The sequence below is a fragment of the Lissotriton helveticus genome, chromosome 5_1, assembly GCF_964261635.1.
Source record: "Lissotriton helveticus chromosome 5_1, aLisHel1.1, whole genome shotgun sequence".
NCBI lineage: Eukaryota > Metazoa > Chordata > Amphibia > Caudata > Salamandridae > Lissotriton > Lissotriton helveticus.
The window spans coordinates 1775360535-1775381815 of NC_136065.1; the positions used below are offsets into that span (position 1 = coordinate 1775360535).

Below are 21281 nucleotides of genomic sequence, written 5' to 3' on the forward strand. Positions count from 1 at the left end.
GATGATTCTGATTGCCCCGGAATGGCCCAGACAGTGGTGGTTCACGGACCTGCTTCACCGGTCTCTCCTTCCTCACATGAAGCTGCCGTGCAGGCCGGACCTTCTCACGAAGTTCGGGGGCGGATGGTGCACCCCAACCTCTCGTCTGAGTTTGGCGGCATGGCTCCTGAAATAGTGCAATATGGCCATTTGAATCTCCCAGAGGATTGTATGGACATACTGAAGGAGGCTAAGCGACCTTCCACTAGGACTTCTTATGCTTACAAGTGGAAGAGGTTTTGCATCTGGTGCAAGTCTAAGAACTATGACCCTACGACATGCAAGGAAGATGTCATCCTTCCATATCTGCTACATCTGGCGCAGTCTGGCCTTAATGTCCATTCCATTAAGGTTCATCTGGCTGCTTTGACTGCCTACAGGAAATGCCCTTCACAGACTTCCTTCTTCCAGATCCCTGTGATCAAAGATTTTCTGGAAGGCTTGAAGAAAGTATTCCCTCCTGTCAGGCTTCCTTCGCCTTCATGGGACTTGAATGTGGTGCTGTCCAGATTGATGAAGGAGCCTTTTGAACCTATTCATAAGGCTTCGTTGCAGCACCTGTCCTGGAAGGCGGCGTTCCTCGTGGCCATTACATCGGCCCGAAGGGTGAGTGAAATTCAGGCGTTGTGTTGCCAAGAACCTTATACTGTATTTCATGCTGCTAAGGTTGTTATGCGTACTCACCCTAAATTTCTTCCCAAGGTTGTTTCTGATTTTCATATCAACCAGAGTATAACTTTACCTACGTTCTTTCAGAATCCTTCATCTCCAGCGGAAAGGTCTTTGCATTCCCTGGATGTTAGGAGGGTGCTGAAATTTTATCTGGATAAAACCAGTGATATTCGTGGGTCAGACCAATTGTTCATCAGTTATGGATCAGTCAGGACGGGTCTTGCGACCTCTAAGCAGTCTATCTCTAGGTGGATTGTGTCCTGCATACAGCTGTGTTACCAAAAAGCTAATAAGACCTTAGGAGGTAAGCCTAAGGCTCATTCCACCAGGGGCAAGGCTGCCACGACAGCATTGCTCCGTAATGTTCCGATTGCAGAAATCTGCAAGGCGGCCACTTGGAAGTCGGTTCATACCTTTGCTAAGCATTACTGCCTGGACACTGATGCCAGGGCAGACGCTCAGGTTGGGCAGGCTTCGCTGCGAAATCTGTTCGCACAGTAGTGGCGTTTAATTCTCTTTTCTCCACCGCCGCTTTGGTGTGGGGATGGGCTTGCCATTCTATTCACTAGATTATGACTATACACAGAGATCCCCTACTACAGAAGGAGTAGTTTCTGTCCTGTAACTCCAGTTCTGTAGTAGGGGTATCTCTGTTATAGTTGTGAGAAGTTGGCCTGATATGCAGTGCTCACTATTCTAGTGATCACTATGTATCAGTCCAAACAACCCTTATTGATGATTGGTTGTAAGTCAACCTTATAGACCAGCTATCCTAGTAGCATGGATACGAGCAGTCTAAGGCTAAGACTCTAGAGGGCGTGTTAAGCCAGCTGTTTTACCATCACATTACCCCTTGAACACCAAGTGAAAGGACACCACACAAGTTGTTATGAAAATAAACAGATATTTATTTATAACAAGACTACCCTGAACTCTTTATGAGTCAGGGAGCTAAGCACACAACAAAACTCTTACGAAAATACTTTAAGTCGCACAATTTACACAAATGCCCGAGGGGCACGGAAAACCATATACACAGTAAGTGGAATGCGAACTTGCTAGCAGGTAAGTAATACTTTTCTAGACTCAGGAATCGCTAGGCCTACAATTCTAAACACTGGGATTAGATGCAGGAGGCCTGTGGACGTCGTGTGCAGAGTGGGAACTCTCACGCGTAAGGCGGGAAAAAGTATATGGAGGCTAGCAGTTGCAAAGTTACTGTTCTCGGGCGAACCCGACTAGGTGGGTCGAAAACGGGGGTGGATCCGAACACTTAGGGTGTTGGACTATGCTGAAGCACCGGAGTACTTGGTTTACCTAGCCCAGGGGCTGCGGCTGCATAGGGTTGAAGTTGCGTCGGAAACCCACGTTGAAGAACCAGGAGCCTGAAGAAAGAGTTGCTTGCAGGCGGCCAGTGAAGAGAGTTCGTGGAGATCCAAGCCTGGATCAGGAAAGAAGAAACCTGTATGCAGAGGGGACCAAGTCCTGAATCACTAGCCAGTGATTGGAGTGGGCACCAGGATGGCACCGGACGAAGTCACCTCAGCCAGGTGAGTGGGCGCTGCTGGGCTCTGCAATCTCTCGGACCAGGAGGCGTTGTCGGCGACCAGGATGGAGGTGCGAGCTGTCCCACGAAGGTTCTTGCTGTCGACGTCGCTGGACCCAGGATTGGGCAACAAGTCTTGGCAAATGCAAGGCCCACGCGGTGGACCTAAAATGGCGTCTTGAGTGGACCAGGAGGGTCCAGGGTGCTCCTCTTTTGGAGGGGAGCAAGGGCTAGCCTGGAGCAACCAGACCAGCAGTGTTTGTCGTCGTGGAGCGTTGTGAGGGGGCCACTAGCCAACGGGCAAGCGACCTGGACAACGCGGTTGGCAGCAAAGAGCAGAAGGGCCCCACGCAGATCTCGTGGATGCAGGGGGGCTGAACTTCGGTGCTGGAGCTGCTCAGGGTCGGGGCTTCTCTTACCCCAAAGCACTCAGTCGAGGGTCACTCGGGAGTCGTGCTGGACAAGCGTCGTGCAGTTCTGAAGATGGCCGGTCCCTCGAGGTCTCGTCACACCCACGGATCACAGCTGGGCTGATGATGTAGGTTGAGGTCAGAGGTGCTAGGGAAGCCGGTTCTCGTCGTGCTGGAGCAGTCTTGATCCGAAGGAGAGACTGGCAACAAACCGCGATGCTTGGTTGGTGCCTGCTGCTGCAGGGTGACTACTCCTTAGTCACAAGGGAGAATCTTGGGAAGAAGTCTTGAGTTCCTTTCGTGGAAAGTAGTTTCAGGATTCAAAGATGATCTGATTTGGAAGGGGGCCAGGTCCAACCTTTATCCTGCAAAAAGGGGCTGGCACGCGACTAAGTCCTGCCCTATGGGTGGGCCTAGGAGGGGGGTGGTTACACCCCTCTCCTTTGGCGGGCTTTCCCCAGGCCAGGGGCTGGAGTGCCCCTGGAACTGGTTTCAGCCGGCCTATGCACAGTGAGCACCGGGGTGCCACTTGCAGTCACCTTCCTCTAAAGCCCTGCCTACCAAGGATACACAAAATCCTGTCTGGGACGGTGCTGGCACCGCCCCTGGCAGGAAACCCTTTGTCCTTGCCTTCTGGGCTGGGAGGACTCCCTGCAGCAGGAGGGCAGACTTGTGTCTCGGTGGCAGCATCCATTTTGTGGAGCTAAGGCTCTGTCTGACTTTAACCGGGGTTACAGGTTACATACATGTCGTGTCCCTCTAGAAGGGTGGAATGCTAACCCCGTCGCCAGAATTGGCGAGGGGTTAGTATTCCAATTCGTATGACACCTTACTCGACATGTTTTGATAAAGCGATACCAGAGTTGGCACATAACCGCGAGGATTATAATGCACTTAAGAGTATATGGTATGCGATATCATGGAAACGGCTAAGGGATGGATCCCGAAAGCCGCAGACAGGCTCAGCTCATGCCAGAGCACCATCTCACACGATTCCAAGCACTCTGCCTTCAGGATTGTTAAGGCCTGCCATAGGAGTGACTGATAGGAGATCTGTGTGTCCATATAGGTTTAGATATAGGAATACTATATCTATAGCAGAGGGTGAGTACACCACTCTGCCCCAGCTGTCAAGCAGCCAGTTGTGTCTGATTTAGTTAGTCAGCCCAGGGGTGGCATAATACATGCTGCAGCCCCTGGGAGACTTCTGGGTGCACCTCAGCCCTGGGTACAGGGACTTGAGAGGGCCCAGTGCCAATTCAGTACCTGGGTACAATTTGGAGTAGAGAGAACAGCTAGGCTGTGGGTCTGATTAGCAGGCCCACAGCCAGAGAAAGTCGTAAACCAGTGAAGCAAAAAGCAAAAATCTGGGTGATCATAGGATTGCAGACCCTACTCTCCTACAATAGTCATAAGCGCCCTCCCTCCTCCCCGGTGGAGAGAGACATATTCCTTTATGGAATGCTACAGGTCTGGCGTGTTACGCCTTCAAAAAGAACTGAAAGTAAGTTGGACCTGCTATGCATTCTGGGATACTGAGAGAAGGTTCTGGAAGATTCTCTTAAAGGCACAGTATCCTGTTTTGAGCCACATAATGGCAGCCTATGGGGCTTGTCTGTCCAGGTTCTTCTCTCTATCATTCCTGAGGGAGTTTGCTGTTAAAGCAAGGGAAATCTGTACAGGCTTTTGCTGTTTTGTGGATTTTGTGGTGGAATTTCTAGTTGAAGTACTGGACAGTGTAGCCTTTCTAGGCTGCATTATCTGTCTTTAAATACTCTCTTAAGTGTCTATGCTTTTCTGCATTTTTTGACACTATAAGAGATTATTTTTGATTGCTCCGGGGTCCACGCACATGGGCGGGACTATTCACTAGATTATGACTATAACAGAGATACCCCTACTACAGAACTGGAGTTACAGGACAGAAACTACTCCATCTTTCGAATGGTTACCGCACGCTGCCGGCCTCCGGGTTGTAGGCAATACGCAGCTGTGTAAAAAAAAAAAGAGAAAGTGGGCATCAACCTAACTTATGTAACGGAGTTTACAGTATTGATGTATTTGAAACTTTTTTTTAGATGACCCTTGAGGAAAGTCTTCACGTATCTTGAATCAAATGTTATTTTGGTATTCTATGCTTAATACAATCTTTTCAATGGATACACCTGTGTTAACAATTTGTCTTTTTTTATTTTGAACAGGCTATGTTTATTTCTTTAGTAAAGAATCAGATTCAGATGCACTCGACAGGTATCTCTAAATGTGAAAAAAAATCACTAAGTATTTCACAATAATATCCCTTGTTGGCACTATTAACTATTTGGATTTGAGTACCCAAGTCCACATGGGTAGATTGGGTTGCCATTTTGGGATATGGTCTCTGGTACTTGGCAGAGAAATGTTTAAGAGCATCACCACCAGTTCCAAGTATGTCTATTTCACCCAGGAATGAGCTATCAGCAATAGTCTGTTGTATAGATGTTTAGTGGAGAACCGTAGATAAATGTCTGAACCTAAATGATTATTTATTTTTATTCTGTGATGAACCAATAGATATTTGATATTCACCATGTCCTATGGTTTGATTTTTTTGGGTAGCAAGTACCCTATCAAATAATTTATATCTGCACAAGTCTGACATTTTCTAGAGACCGTGCCCCAAAGTCAGCTATGTAAAGCAAGATTATGGTTGTGTGGAGAAGAATGTACCCTTGGTCAGGGAACTACGCTATAAGGCATGCACCAGGAGGAGCAATCTAACCCAATACATGAAGGACTCAAATGTTCAAAGAGTAGCAAAGAGGCGGCACCCCTCTTTAGCAATCCTCCCAAAGGTCAGGGACAGTACACCATTCACCTGTAGCTTAGCAAAATGATCTGTATATATGAGTGTCAAGTCTGAAATAGTGTCTGCCATGTTACTTTATTCCCAGGACAGGTTCTGCTGTGAATGTAAGCCCCATCTCGGGTTGCGTTGACATCCTGTGCTACCGCTAACCTGGGTAAATAAATATGTTTTACCTTGTTCTACAATGTAGGACACTGAGAGTGTGCCTTCTGTTGGATCTTTTTATAAGATAGGGTAATGTTATCTTCCCTGGTGGACAGGGTATACGGTTATATTTAGGTCACATCTGTTACATTGCTATCTTTTACTTATAACTTATTGTTGATGGTTCCCTTTCCAAGATCAACACTGCCGTGACCTCTGTTAAATGGTCTTTTGCCTCTTCTCTAAGTGGAGCTGGTAGGGTTCCACAGTGCAGCCCCTATTTGCGGGCAGCCTTCGCCTAGTGGCAGGAAAAACGAATAGTTTCTTACCTGTCGGTGTAGTTTTGCAGCTTGAAGATCTTTCTGGATTCACTATGCTGTGCATATTCCGCAATCTGGTGGTTGGGTCCGGAATCGTAGTCTTTTTTCTCGTTTTTTTGTTGGTTTTTTTTCGTAGCCCAGGTGGGCGTCGACGTCCCACCATTTGGTGTACCTTCGGTGACGTCGACGTGCTTCCGGCGGAAGCTACCACCCTTGGGCGCCATCTTCGGATTCTTTTTTCTGTCTCTTTTTTCTTTTCTGTCTTTGTAGTGAATCCATGGCTATGTTTGTTAATCGTTTTTCCAACGGAATTTTCATTTTTTCTTCCCCCCCCCCGCATCTTTTCACGTATCTTTTCACGTATCTTGTAAGTTACAACTTGCTTTCTTTCTATGTGTTTCCACCTTCTTCTCCAGCCTCATCTTTCTGGCGGAGGCGGGTGGGTTCGCTAGTGAATCCAGAAAGATCTTCAAGCTGCAAAACTACACTGACAGGTAAGAAACTATTCGTTTTGCAGCGTGAATCTTTCTGGATTCACTATGCTGTGCATAGATTTTGTAGCGGTTTTCGTTACTTTTGTGGCGGTTGGGTGGAAGATGAGCGTTGGTTGTTGAATATATGTTGAAGCACCTTTTGTCCTACTTGTGCTTCTTTGTTTATTTGTACATCCACGCAATAGTGCTTAGTGAAAGTGTGCACTGAAGCCCATGTTGCCGCCAGGCATATGTCCTCAATTGGTGTGTTGGCCAGAAAGGCAATTGTTGCTCCTTTCATCCTGGTGGAGTGGGCCTGTGCCCCTCCTGTTAGCTCCTGTCCAGCTTGTTTGTGGCAGAATTGTATTGTCTGTGCGATCCATCGAGCTATGGTGTTCTTAGTCACTGGTTTGCCCACGTAACTGTTTGCGAAGGATACGAAGAACTGTTTTGTTTTCCTGTGTTCCTTCGTCCTTTCAATGTAGTGCATCACAGCTCTTCTTGCGTCTAGGGTGTGGAGCGACCTCTCAGCGCTTGTAGTGGGGTTTTGGAAGAAGCTAGGAATCTGAATACTCTGATTCATGTGGAACCTTGACAGCACCTTTGGCATGAAGTGTGGGTCTGTTCTCATCACGACCCTGTCACTGTGTATCTGGATGTAGGGTTCCTGCAGTGTGAGAGCCTGCAGTTCGCTCACTCTCCGTAGCGAGGTGATTGCTACCAGAAAGGCCGTCTTCAGCGTTAGCATTTGCAGTGATGCTTTGTGGATGGGTTCGAAAGGTGCTTTCATGAGCTCCGTCAGTACCACATTTAAGTTCCAGGCCGGTGGCGGCATTGTTTTTGGTGGCGCTATTCTTTTAGCCCCTTCCAGGAATCTTTTTACGACCTGGGATATAAAGAAGCTTCTCCTTGTTTCTCCTCTTGTGTATGCCACAATCGCTGCCAGGTGCACCCTCAGCGAGGATGAGCTTAGCTTAGCCTTAATTAGGTGCGTGAGGTATCTTAGCACTGTGGATTCCCTGGTCATTTTCCTATGGAGTTTTTTTCTTGCCACACCATTGAGTGAATCTTTTCCATTTCTCCCCATAGCACTTGCGTGTGCTGGGCCTTCTTGCCTCTCGCAGCACCCGCAGGGTGCTCTCTGGTAGTTTTAGGTGTGCGAACTTCAAGTCCTCAGGAGCCAGGCTGAGAGGTTGAGGCTCTCCGGCTCTGGGTGTAGAACTTCTCCGCTTTCCATGGAGAGTAGGTCTCTTCTTTTTGAGAACTTGTGGGGTGGCCCCTGCGCCATCTCCATTATCTGAGAATACCAGGTCTGTCTGGTCCATTGTGGTGCCACTAGGATGAGCGTCATGTTGCTCTTCATGCATTTGTTGAGAACCCTGGGGATCAGTGGTATCGGGGGAAAAACGTAGGCAAATGTTTTTGACCAGCTTATCCATAGGGCATTCCCCTGTGACAGTGCCTCTGGTTGCCTGGATGCAAAGTATTGGCATTTTGCATTCCGGCGTGTTGCAAACAGGTCTATTGTTGGCGTGCCCCATTTCCTGAATAGTCTCTCTGTTTCCTGACTGTTGAGTTCCCACTCGTGGGACGCTGAAGTCTGCCTGCTGAGCCAATCCGCTTCTACATTGTCCTTCCCTGGCAGGTGTATGGCTAGCAGGTCTATTTTTAGTGGTATAGCCCATTTCCAGATTTCCCGTGCCAAGCTTGACAGGGGGAACGATTGAGTTCCCCCCTGTTTGTTTATGTAAAACATAGTTGTGGTGTTTTCTGTTTGTATTAGCACCTTCTGGTTGTACAGGGGTTTCTGAAAAGCCTTGAGGGCTAGCAACACTGTTTTCAGTTCCAGGTAATTGATGTGTCTGACTGCATCTGTAGGGCTCCACAGACCCCTCACTCTGAGCCTGTTCATGTGTGCGCTCCACCCCTTCTGGGATGCGTCTGTGGTGATGGTCACTGTTGGGTCCAGTGGTGTTAGAGGTTTCCCTTCTGTTATTCCCTCCTTGGTCCACCACCTTATTTCTTCCTGCACCTTGTGCGTTACAACCACCAGATCCTCCCAACTTCCTGTAGCTTGTGACCATTGCTGTTGCAGCCGCTCTTGGAGTGGTCTCATTTGTAGGCGTACATTGGGGACCAGGTGTATGCATGACGCCATCATCCCCAAGATCTTGCTCACAGTCCTCACTGTCAGAGCTCGCCCCTTCTGGTAGTGACGTTTCTCCCTCAGTAGGCTGAGGGTTCTCTTTTCGCTGGGTAACACCCTGCATTGGACGGTGTCGATCTGAGCTCCCAGGAAGATCTTCACTTGTTCTGGTTCCATCGAGCATTTCCCCCAGTGTATGGAGAAACCCAGGCTTGCCAGCGGTCTTGTCACCTGTTCTGCATGATCTTTGCATGTCCTGTAAGAGCTTGCCTTGACTAGCCAGTCGTCGAGGTAGGGGTACACGTGTATCCCCTTTCTTCTTAGATGTGCGGCCACTGCCACGAGGCATTTGGTGAACACCCTTGGTGCGGACTTTAGGCCGAATGCCAGGGTCGTGAATTGGTAGTGATCCTTGTTCACTGTGAATCTTAGCATGTGCTTGTGCTGCCTGTTCATGGGGATGTGCAGGTACGCATCTTTGAGGTCTATGGTGGACAAGAAGTCCCCGGGCCTTTATCTGTGGGATGACCTCTTGTAGGGACGTCATCTTGAATTTTTGAGTTTTGACGTATTTGTTTAGGAATCGTAGGTCCAGGATGGGTCTTAGACTTTCGTCCACTTTTGGCACCAGGAAGTAGTTTTAGTACACTCCCTTGTTCCGTTCTTTGAAAGGAACCCGTTCGATGGCCGCTTTGAGGAGGAGTTCTTGAGCTTCCTCTTGCAGTAATTGCAGCTCTCTTCCCGAGTGCTGTCTTTTCTTTGGTTTTCTGTTTGGTGGTCTCTTTTCCAACTCTATGCAGTATCCGAACTGCATAATGTTGAGTATCCACTTGTCTGTTATTTTTCGCCACTCCTGGAGAAAAAATCTCAATCTTCCTCCTACCGGCGTCACATGTTCCTTTGTGTCTTGTCCGTGTAGCCCTCTCCTCTTTGTTTTCCCGTGCTCCTCCCCCGGAGGGTTTGAGTGGGGGAGCACCTTCTTCCGTGTGAAGTCACTTAGAGGGAGGTTGTTCACCGCCTCTCCTTCTCTGGCCCCGTCCATTTCCTCTTGAACAAAAGGACTGGCCCCTGCTTTGGTAGTTCCAGCTTTGCCTCTGCTGGCCCTGGTGGCCTTGGTTGTCACTCTGTTGCCCCTGGTGGAAACTCTGGTGAGATTCTCCTCGCTGACTTCCACCTCTGCCGTTCGGCCTCCGTGTAGGAGTGCCCCTTCTCATCCCCCTGAACTGCAGGGCCCCCATGGACCTTGCCGTCTCGTTGTCCTTCAGTTGGGTGAGCTTTTCATCAACTGGGGCTCCGAACAGTGTTTCACCGTTGAAGGGTGTGTTCAGGATGTTGTTCTGAACCTCAGCCTTGAAGCCTGAGATCCTGAGCCAGGCTTGCCTTCTCTCTGTGATGCCTATAGCCATCAGTCTGCTGGATGTTTCTGCCCCATCCAAGGCTGTCTTCAGGCACGAGTTGGCGATGTTTTTCCCTCTTCCACAAGGTGTGATGCCCTCTCACGGTATTGTTCCAAGAGGTGCTTGAGCAATTGTCCCATCTCATCCCAGTGCTGGTATTGATGTCTATTCAGGAGGGCGTTGGAGTTCGCCATCCGCCAGTGCGTTGCGGCGTTCCTCTCAATTTTCCTGCCAGTTAGATCCATCCTCCTGCTTTCCTTGTCAGGTGGGGGTCCAGACGTTGTTGGGACGTTTGCCCTTTTCCTGGCCGTTGCAGCGATTATTGAATCTGCTGTGACTGATCCCTTGATGTAAGCTGGGTCTTGGGAGGAAAATTTGTACTTCTTCTCCGTCCTCGGCGTTACTGATCTGCATGTAGCCGGGTCCTTGAAGGCTTCCTTCCCCTGGTCTGTGATACTCTTGAGCATGGGCAAGAACTGGCTTCTTGTCTGTATGGGGACCAATGTCTCGAGCAGGAAGTCTGCTTTTGGCTTCTCCTCTTCCAGCTTAACTCCATAAGCTGCTGCCGCCTTCCTGACCACCTCATTGTATGCCCCAATGTCATCCGGTGGCGAAGGCCTCGAGGGGTATGTTTCCACCGCCTCCTCCGGGTTTTCGGCCTCGATGTCCTGCCATTCCTGGTCTTGGGCCGTCGAGGAACCTGAGCCGTAGTTTGACTGCTGCTCCCCGTAATCCCCTTCTGTGTAGCAGAGGTCTTCCTCCTCTTCGTGCTCCGAGGGTTCCGGAGTTTTCGGCGTCTCTTCGACGTCAAACTCCTCGAGTTCCTGTACCTCAGCGACGGTCGGTGCCGGCTTCGAAGGGATCTTGTAACTTCTCATTTTTTCATCGAAGTCTTTCTTTCTCTGAAGGATGTTCTCCATTTCGGCCTCGAGCCTTCTTCTCTTTCTCTGCATCTCTGCGGCCTGCTCGTCGTCGAACGTTTCGGACGCTCTTTTCGGCGGCGGCGTCGACGTCGAAACTTTCTTCGGCTCCTTTTCTTTCGAAGTCTAAGTCCCTTTTTCGGGGGCTTGCTTCGATGACCTTTGCTTTTCGCTGTTCTTCGGCCTCCGGGAGTCCTTCTCGGAGGATCCGCTGGGCTCTTTTTCGGAGGATGAAGCTTCGTTCGTCGATTTGTTTCGGCGCCGGTGCTCCTTTCGAGGCTCTGGGCTCAGACTTTCGGGAGTCTGCCTCTGGCTTTCGAGGCCCTGTGGGAGTTTTCGGGGTCGTAGACTCTCCTACCTTGTCAGGCGTTTTCTTATCGGTCTCTGCGACCGTGAAGTCATCTGGGCCTTCTGCGATGTTGTCCTCGTCGTCGGTGGAGAGTCCAAGTTCATAAAGCGTCGGGGCTTGGCTCTTGCCCTGCATCGTGTGGTGAGCTGTCCTCTGTCTCTCTCGAACTCGGAGTGTCTTCGGCTTGAAGACGGAGCAGGCGTTGCAGTCTCTGCTCTCGTGGTCGATTGACAGGCAGAGGTTGCAGACCGGGTGCTGGTCCTTCTGTGTGAACTTGTGGTGGCAGTTCTTGCAGAATTTAAAGGGCGTCTTGTACATCCCTGCGCTCAGGGGGCCCCCTGTGTGCGCATTCCTCCAAGGACGTCGAAGATTTTGAAGTTCTCTCCTTTCTTCGTCGTCTCTTCTCTAATGGTCCTCTTCTCCCGATCTTCTCAGGTCTTCACCGTTGAAGAGATGCTGTATTTCCTCCTTTTCTCCTCCAAAACTTCTGGAGCTTCACGCGACGATCCAGACCCAACGGTGGAAAAAATAATCTGAAGATGGCGCCCAAGGGTGGTAGCTTCCGCCGGAAGCACGCCGACGTCACCGAAGGTACACCAAATGGTGGGACGTCGACGCCCACCTGGGCTACGAAAAAAAAAAAAAAAAAAGAGACCCAACCACCAGATTGCGGAATATGCACAGCATAGGGAATCCAGAAAGATTCACGCTGCAAAACTGCATTTGTGCCTGAGGTGACATTTGAGAACAAACTCTCCTCTGGTGCTGGCTGTGTACTGACAAAGCTCCCACAGACTGTCATTTCATTCTTTAGTTTTTAGAAATGCTGCATCTATTGGAGTGTGTTTTGAATCTACGTGTAATTCAGGGTGTAAGCCTGACACACGAGTCAGGAATGCTTTCTTATAACTACATGTGTGGTCACTAGTCTCTTCATGGAATAAACATGCTTTAACTGCAGTACTGCCAATAATTTGATCTTCCTGCTCAATAGTGAATTCTATCCTATAATGAAGCTCTGGGAGGTGCTGTATAACCTCATCTGTCTTCTACCATTGGCTTCATTGATGGCTTACTAGGGGACTACAATGTTTGCTGCTGTGGGCATAACTTGACTAATCTAGGCCTTCAATATCTTGCTTTAGCTGATCGCGGGTCTGCTGGAGGTACATCGGTAAACTCTACCCCCAGCTTCTAACGAAGTTGGGGGTAGAAGAGGCTGGCTTTTGTTGATATATTTTTGGATTTAGGAGGTGGCTTGATTCTGGTATTGTCAAGAATTCTTGGTCTACTATATTAAATGAGCAGGCAAAGCTATGTTCTGATTCCCTGTCACAGTGTGGGATTATGGTTCAACGAGGAGAAGGTTTCCTCCCTCTTTGGCTTCCAACTGCATGTGGACTGTTAATGCAGCTTTCTATGTGGCGACTTCAACAGTATGCTGATTATTTAAAGGCAATGACTATATCAAAATCATCTCCACTGTATGGGAGTATTTTGGGATATGAACATCTCATATAATTTATGGTTGAGGTCAGTTTAAAAACCTGTAACGCTTTCTGTTTGGAAGTTCAAAGTCAAACTAGTTTAGATGCGCGTTTCTTGACTTTGACACGTGTGATTTTAGGCTGATGAAGGACTTGGCTTTTTAATTAAAGTGGTGCTCAGAACACCTCTTTGGTGGTCTTTAGTCACCATCCTTTAACGTCTTAATTTTGGAGGCTGAAATATTCTTGCATTGCATCGTGAGCAAAAGCAGACTAACAAGCCAAGTGTAGCATTTATTAATCCAGGGGCATGTTTAATTACAACCTGGGTAAAAACTAAGTCTGAAGTAGTTTCCATACCCCTGACAGTTTCAACTGAAACATTTAATGGGAAAAGAATATCTAAAAGACCCGATTCCAGTTTTAATAAATAACAGATCAAATATTTGGATCCTGAAAGGTTCTACTAGAAACCAAACCGAATGGCAGAAAAACAAATATGAAGATGGTCCTGAGGCTGTGGCCTTGGGCTCAGAAGGTGACCCACAAGTTTCAACAAAAAACATAACGTGTATTTATAAAGTGCACGTTCACCTAGAAGGGTATTTTGGCACTGAATAACAGATGTTTATTGTTATCCAAATCAATGGTACTCATTTTATCTACATCACAAGGATGAAACGCTAAGTGGACCCGCCGGGATTTGAACCTGTGACAATGAGGTCAAACACAGGCCCCTACAATGGACGCATTAGTCAACTAAGCTGCCAGACCCGGCTGTGTATACGAGTGCTCTTTTATGAATTTAACCACGACTGCGATGACTTAGTGGCATCAGTAATCCATCATCCAAGGAATGATACACCTGCATTGAACAGAACACCTTGAGCTCATAAGTGTTGTCATCTTTTTGGTAGTTTGTGAGTTTCACACTTTCCACAAGAGCCTACCTTTTGCAGGGTTAAACACTCCACTCGTTTGTTGGTCGCACACATAGCAGCGCTGGGATTTTTTGTAGTGCTGCAGGGCACATGTCTCACAGAAGTAGTGCTTGCATCTGCCAAAAAACAAACAAGTTAGTATTACTCTTTCACTTAAAAAGGCAACATTATTTGCATTTGATATGCAGGTAGATGTATTCGAGGTACATGTGCAAGTCAGCATTTATGCCTTTTTAAGTTATACTTTGAGATGTACACGACGCAAGGAAAAGGGCTACTGACCAGTCAGGTGGCAGCTCCAGAGCAGTCCAAGAGAAATTCTACTGCCCCAGAAAGCAGAGCAGAAGGACTTTGGAAACCAGTTCTCTTTGTAGGATAGGCTGGTAGGCCATTTCAGATGACTGCCAACAAAGACTCTAAGCTCCAATCCTGCGCCTTTATTGAACAACCCAATACATTCTTGTATTACACAATAGCCTGTCTAAGTAAAGCCCAGGACTGGAATTCTGCGTCCTTGGCGGCAGGGGAGTGGTTTAGGGTTCAAGGAACACACTGTAATGGAGAACTAGGATTAGAGTTTGACATCTTTTTTCCACAGTGGGATCTTTTATATTCATAAACAATAATTCGAATGGCATCCTCTACCATAGGTGATGAACAAGCTAGTAATACTGACCAATACTGATTGGCAAAGTTAAAAGGTCGAACCTGTGGGGCATATTGGCTGTGCCAATGTTTTTAGAGATGCTGTACAGTAACCGGATGCTGTGCAGTACGGCTAGGAGTAAACAACAACAAAAAAGGTGCAATGATGCTTCTACCCGGCAATTTATAGGTGCGCACAACAGGCATGTGTGCTTCTACGTGGGTGTTTTTTTCCTTTTTATTTATCGATCCGAGTTGGATTGATAGATACAAAAATTAGACTTAGAGTATTTTTAGGAGGCACGGCTGTGGCAGGCGGAGCAACATCAAGGGGGATAAGGGAGAAAACATGAACAGAGTGGGTGGGGAGGGAAGCAACACGGAGGGCGGAGGGGGTCAAAGCAGCAGAGAGAGCTTGGGCAGGGTAAGCAACTGGGGCGAGAGCAATGAGCATGGAGCGTGAGGGAGGTAAGAGAAGCACACAAGTTAGGGAGAGGAACGATGAGCTGTTAAAGTGAGCACAAGGACGAGTAAGCAACATGGGCAATGAGAAGCACACATGGGTGAGCACAACATTCAGGGGGTGGGGGAGAAACACAAGAAAGAGCAACACAGAACACTGTGGGGGAAGAGCAGTAAACTAGGTAGACAGCTGGAAAACACATGCATTCTTGTGGAGCTTTAAAGGAGTAATGCGTCCATGCTCCAGGGGTGGAACAAACACAAGAAGTGGAAGTAAATGCCACAAAGTTGATGAATAAAAAGCAAGCAAACGAGAGTGCCTAAGAAAACCACTGGTAAGCAATGAGCGGAATCTAAGCCCACTGTAAGCAAATAATAGGCCTTTTTGCCAGCAGACAACTTGCACTTTCTGGTAGATGAGACCCAAAAATTACTCATTTTGATACTGGTTCTAAAATCCTGCTCGGAGTAGCATCTGTAGGTTTGAGGGTGTTTACTGATTCAGAGGCCAGAAAATTACTTCGCCTGAAGCCTCTCCAAGTAAATAGGTTGCTGATCTGTAGTCATACGCTTTTTCTGTTTCGTTTATACTCCCCATTGAAACAAGCATTGGCAAAGCCAATAGGTCTTGTCTTTGAGACCTACTAGCTTCAGCAATGGTTTTAGCCATGCTGTGAAGCATGGCAAAACAAAGAGGAGTCCTTTTGTGCACCTACAAAATGCCACAAGCAGCTACAGAGGTCTCTGCTTGGGTATGAGAGAAGGTCTGTCTGAGTATACACATAGTTGGAAAAAAGGGGGGTGGGGTTCCCGGGAGGTACTGGGGGTAAAACTGTAACCTGGAAATGGCATCTTCAACTTTGAAGGTTCTCACATGGAATGTTCGGGGGCTGGCCGCATTTGAGAAGCTTAGACGGGTGTACGCTTATTTGAAAAGATACAGGGTGTCAATAGCTTGCTTGCAGGAGACTCATGTATGGAGGAACACACTACCGTGTTTGAAACGCAGATGGAGAGGCCAATTATACGGCACTTCGTATTCAGGTTTTGCCAGTGGCGTTTTGATATGGGTGGCGCCCGGAGTACCCTTTAAATGCTTGAACCAGATAGTGGATCCAGAGGGTCGGTATGTAATTTTGCATGGCACGCTAGAGGGGAAGGATTTATGTATCATTAATGTGGATGCCCCGAATATCGATTGTCCATCTTTCTTCCCATCCGTCGGAGTAGCTGCCACACCGTTTATAGGTGAGGCGACCTTTATGGTTGGGGACGTAAATTGTGTCATTGATGGCAACCTTGACCGGGAGCCGACAAGGCTTCGTACAAAACCGCGCATGACTAGCTCACTGACGGACTTGCTGAGGGACATGCAGCTTACGGATATATGGAGAGAACGCAACCCAACACACAAAACGTTCTCATGCCATACGCCGGCCACCCTCACACAGCCGTCTAGGTTACTGCTTCGTCTCATCACTAGCCCAAGAAGTACAGGGTGTGGCATACCAAGCACGATATCTCTCGGACCACTCTCCGCTTTTACTCTGCCTGTAGGGCAGTAGACCACGACAGGCTACTCCTATGTGGCGCCTTGGAGCAGAAGCTTTGCTGGATCCCCTGTTCCAAAAGGCTGTGGAGATGGCACTAGACACTTATTTCACAGAAAACTGGGGGTCGGCATCGAATAAGAATGCCATGAAGGTGATCCTCTGGGGTGTGTGTATGCACACAACGTACGGTGTAAGGCGGCAACTAATAAAAGACAGAGGAGCAGGAACGTAGACTGGCCGTCCTTGAGAAGAGGTTACACGAGACCTCGCTGAGAAAGAAGGAGTGGCATGAGGCCAGGGTTGCATTGATGGAGGCATGGCGGCGGCTGGAAAAGCATGACTATACGGTGTACCGGAAGTGGCTGCACTGGGAGGGAGATAAATCGGGAGCCCTGTTAGCGAGACTATTAAAAAGGAAAAGGTTGCCGGAACCGATATTGTCACTTACGGATGGGGTTGGGTATCTAGTGTATACACAAGCGGAGATGGCAGATCTCTTTGCGGAACATCTGGCTCCAATATATGGCAGGGGTGATGGGCCTGAGTCTGCAGAAATAGCAGAATTTTTAGCACGAGTGGAGTTACCCCAACTGGCAGAGGGGGAGGAGGAATCGCTAGGTGGGCCGATTACAAGAGAGTAAATTCTGGGTGCTATTAAACAGCTCAAATCTGGGAAAGTGCCGGGAAATGATGGATTCCCGGCGGAATTCTATCAGAAATTCGCACCACTTTTAGTAGACCGGCTAGCAGCAGTGTAGAACGAGGCCTTGCCGGAGAAGAGGTTGCCGAACTCTATGAGTGAAGCTTTAGTGATCATGATCCCGAAACAGGACCGAGACCCACGACTAACTAAGTCATACAGGCCAATCTCACTTCTTAATATAGATGTGAAGTTGTCGAGCAGACCCCCTTCCCCATATGGCGCATTTGATCCATCCGGATCAGGCGGGATTCATCCCAAGACGTAACATGATGTTTAACCGGAGACACTTAGCCCATGTATGGCATGACCCCAATTTGATACAAGGGGAGCATGCCTTAGCTCTTCTAGATATCGAACAAGCGTTCGATTCAGTGGCATGGCCCTTTATATGGGCGGTATTGGAAAAAATAGGAATAGGCCAGGGGTTCAGAAACTGGGTACAGCTGCTCTGTGTTAGGCCCAGTGCGAGGGTAAAGACCGGAGGAAGGATCTCCAAATCGTTTCACCTGGAGAGGGGCACGAGGCAGGAGTGCCCACTCTCCCCTTTAATATTTGCAATGGTTATGGAACCATTAGCAGAGCTGCTCGGAAAGCGTCTAGCGGAATGGGGCATTAAGGTAAGGAACACTCGACATGTGGTCTCAATGTATGCGGACGATACCCTGGTATATTGCAGACAACCGACAGAATCGATCCCGGTCTTGTTGACGGTGTTGGAAGAGTTCAGTAGGGTATCTCACCTTTGAGAAAATCCACAGAAGTCCAAGTTGCTGCCTCTGGGGAGTTTGTCGTGTCGACTGGCAGATGCGCTGCCGGAGGTGGGCCTGCCCTGTACGAGGGACCACCCTAGATATCTAGGGATCAGATTGGCACAACCAGCGGAGTTCTTTTTGGGTCTTAACATGGGAAGGGTGGTTGAAGGGATACGTGGTTCGGTGCGCTTCTGAAGGTATTTGCCCCTGTCATTGATGGGTAAGGTAGCAGTCACAAAAATGATTATTGTACCAAGATGTTTATATGTACTCCAAAACTCGTTGTATGCAATCCCGTCTAGTATTTTTAAAGAACTGGATATCCCGATAACAGACCTGATGTAGGGATCCAAACGTAAACGCGTTAGCCTGTCAACGCTGAAGCGACCATGGCAGTTGGGAGGGGTCGAAGTCTCATATATGTCATTTTAATACATGGCTGGACACCTACAGCATTCCATTCACTGGTTGGATGATCAGGAGAACTAGGAAAAGAGTTTGTTGGAAGGGTCATACGAGGGAGGTTCTCTTCCAGAACTGTTGATGAAGGGTAAAGGAGTTCCTGTCACTGAGCCGTACCTTATTCGGCAGGTGGCAGAGATTTGGGAATCTATGATTAGAAAAATAAGTAGTGAGACATGCACCGTTTGCACCAGAAGCCCCTCTATGGGTAGTTCCAGGGTTTGCAAAAATAGCGCAATCAATGTCGATTCACAAGTGGAAAGCAGGAGGCTGCCTGTCTATGGGGGACATATATCACAACGGGCGGTTTGTCACGCGGGATACTGCAGAGGCTGCATTTGGGTTGGGCGCGGGACAGTATTTACAATACGCAAAGATTTCAAAGGTGGCCAGGGAGATATGGCCATCACTCCCAGAGGAACCTCCGGTAAACAGAACCCTACAGGTGATGTGGTCTATGGCGCATGGGAGGCATATGATAACCCACCTCTACAAAGCGATCCGTGAGAACCTGCCGCGGAAACCACTCCCACTTCAGGCGAGATGGGAAGAAACGATAGGTGAACCCTTGTCAGAAAAGGACTGGTGTAAGATCCATGAAGGGGTAAAAAGAGGGAGTTCCAATGCCCGCTTTAAATTAATACAATACAATTTTGTTCATCGGGTCGATCTTACCCCACAAACTCTCGGTCAAATTTACCCTGAGCGCTCCAATACATGTCCCAGATGCCAAACCCCGGGGGCTGACTTTGTACATGTGGTAAGGACATGCCCGTCAAGTGGAGGTGTTTTGGGTGGAAGTTCTACAAAAAATAAAAATTGCCACAGGCTGGGAGGTTCCCAAAGAAGTGCAGACAGTAATATTGGGTCTTTTACCAACATCGAAAAATAGGAAATTGAGCAGGAAATTTGTGAAGTTAGGCCTAATACTTGCAAAGAGACGCATTGCCATCGAATGGCGAAAACCGTCGCCCCCAATGCTAGGCCGATGGCTAAAAGACATGACTGAATGGGCAATAGTAGAGAGGGTCCGTATGGCGCAATTAGAGGACGACCTCCAGGCATGGTCGGTGATGATAGCGGATTTACAACCCCCTAGGTTGGAGCCCTCACCGACGGGGACAGACAGCCCACAGACTCTGGGGAACGCACAACTGGAGCTTAATGAAACAAGTGACTCAGCACGCAGAGACCGCATATGGACGACAGAGAGTTTAGTAGACGAAACAGCTGCCGACTAGGGGGGAAGGGATGGGGAGGGAGGGCGGAATTGGGATGGTGGGGTTTTTTGGGTCAATATGATGCAGGTTTCTGGAACAGTAGGATCAAAGGGAGGGGTTCAAAATTTGTTTTGTGCAAACAGTGTGATATAACCTGTAAATGCTTGATTTGGACATGTCAAAATGGTGCTGTAAGGTACGTTCGCTATATTGAAAATGCCAATAAAGTTTATTTTTTTTTTAAAAAGTCTAAAGGTAACTGGCCTTTGATGTATGTAGGGTCGGTGGGCCCGGGCTTATAGGGTCTTTGAAAATGTCCTCAGTGTGTTTTAAAATGCCTTTGAGAGTAGGGAATGTATGAGGAGCTAAGTATCTCAAACAGGAAATCCTGCTCTAATGTCTCTGAATGTAACTCCACCCCGTGATATTGAGCAGCCCTATTAAGGAGCTGAACGTACCCAATGTTATCATCTAGTGGGGAGGGTCTGGAGGGGTACAAGTCTGGATTATCTTAATCTGGATCAATGTGATAGTCCTGCCAAGCATCAGTGTCATGTGGGGATCTTGACGGTCATCCCTATCATCTTGTGGGTTAGGTGAAGTCGGTGGTGGTGGTGAATTTTCAGGTGTAATAAGTAAATTAGGATAAATAGGAGAAGTAGGTGTAATGTAAGGAGGAGAAGGGTTAGTACCCACACTTTTCTTGTTCATAGGAATGTGGTAGTCCTCTGGTAGGTCAAATTTCCTCTTTTGGGTATTGTGGCCTGAATATGCCCTGTATCAGGGTGAATCACCAACTTTTTCTGTTTCGGATCCGAAATGGAGTGATTGAACCAAGGCTCTTTGGACGGAGTCTCTTTATCCTTGGTTGCCTGTTTCGGCACCAAAGGTTCCGGCTCCAAACATTTCGGCGCCGGTGGCGTCGGCTTGGACGTGTGCTTCGGTGCCAAAGGTGTTTGGGTGGCACCGAGCTGGGGTCGGTTCGAGCCCAAACCAGAAGGCTTTTCTTTATGTTTCGGAGCCGAGCCCGAAGGCGGGGCGTCGGAAAGCTTTGTTGGTGCCGAACTTGGCCAGAAGGCAGAGGAGGGACCAGAGCCTTTGTCTCAGGTTGTTGGGGGAGCAAGGAGTTGCCATTACTCACGGTACGTTGACCCGGCGTAACTTGCTCCTCTTCTTTGATGTCTGAGTCATCCTCGGACACAGAGAAATGTTCTTCCTCTTCTTTGGCTCCTTGGGCATGATGTTCAGAGTCGTACTCTTCGCCGAAGATGTCCGGTGTGGAGTCGCTTTGCTGTTGCATCTCGTGACGTCGAGCCAGACGATCACAAAGAGTCTTTTTCGATCGCAACCTTGCAGTCTTTCTCGTCCGGTTCCAGGACACAGAGGTGGCACACTTCATGCAAGTTGGTGCGTGGAAATTCAGCACGAAACCCGGGACATAACTTGAATGGAGTCCGTTCCATCGACTGCTAGAGCAGTCAGAGCGGGTAGGCCCGACGGCCTTCCATGAGTTTTCCGATCGAAGATTTTACAGTTGAGACGCGACGAATGGGGAATCGCAAGCGATAACAATAACGTCGAGGGTATGGATTGCGCGTCTAAGGGGTTAGAGAAACAGTGCCGAACTGGAGCGCAGCAATACACATCCGAACCTGATGGCGGAAAAAACCAATCTAAGGAAGTAACTTACCTCATGAATGGAAAGACTTCTTCGAACAAAAGCAAAGTGCAAACATCTGGACGCAACACTAGATGGCGATCTATGCTTAAGCATATGATCTACAGCTCATAT

General features: G+C 48.3%; 1 protein-coding gene across 1 annotated transcript in view; it reads right to left on the reverse strand.

The window, feature by feature from the left end:
• LOC144755797 (E3 ubiquitin-protein ligase RNF113A-like) overlaps window positions 1–21281 on the reverse strand; it is a 361545-nt gene that overhangs the window by 37903 nt on the left and 302361 nt on the right. The window contains exon 9 of the mRNA XM_078645059.1: window positions 13702–13808. Within this exon, the coding sequence (XP_078501185.1) occupies window positions 13702–13808 (107 nt within the window). The remainder of the gene's footprint in view (window positions 1–13701; window positions 13809–21281) is intronic.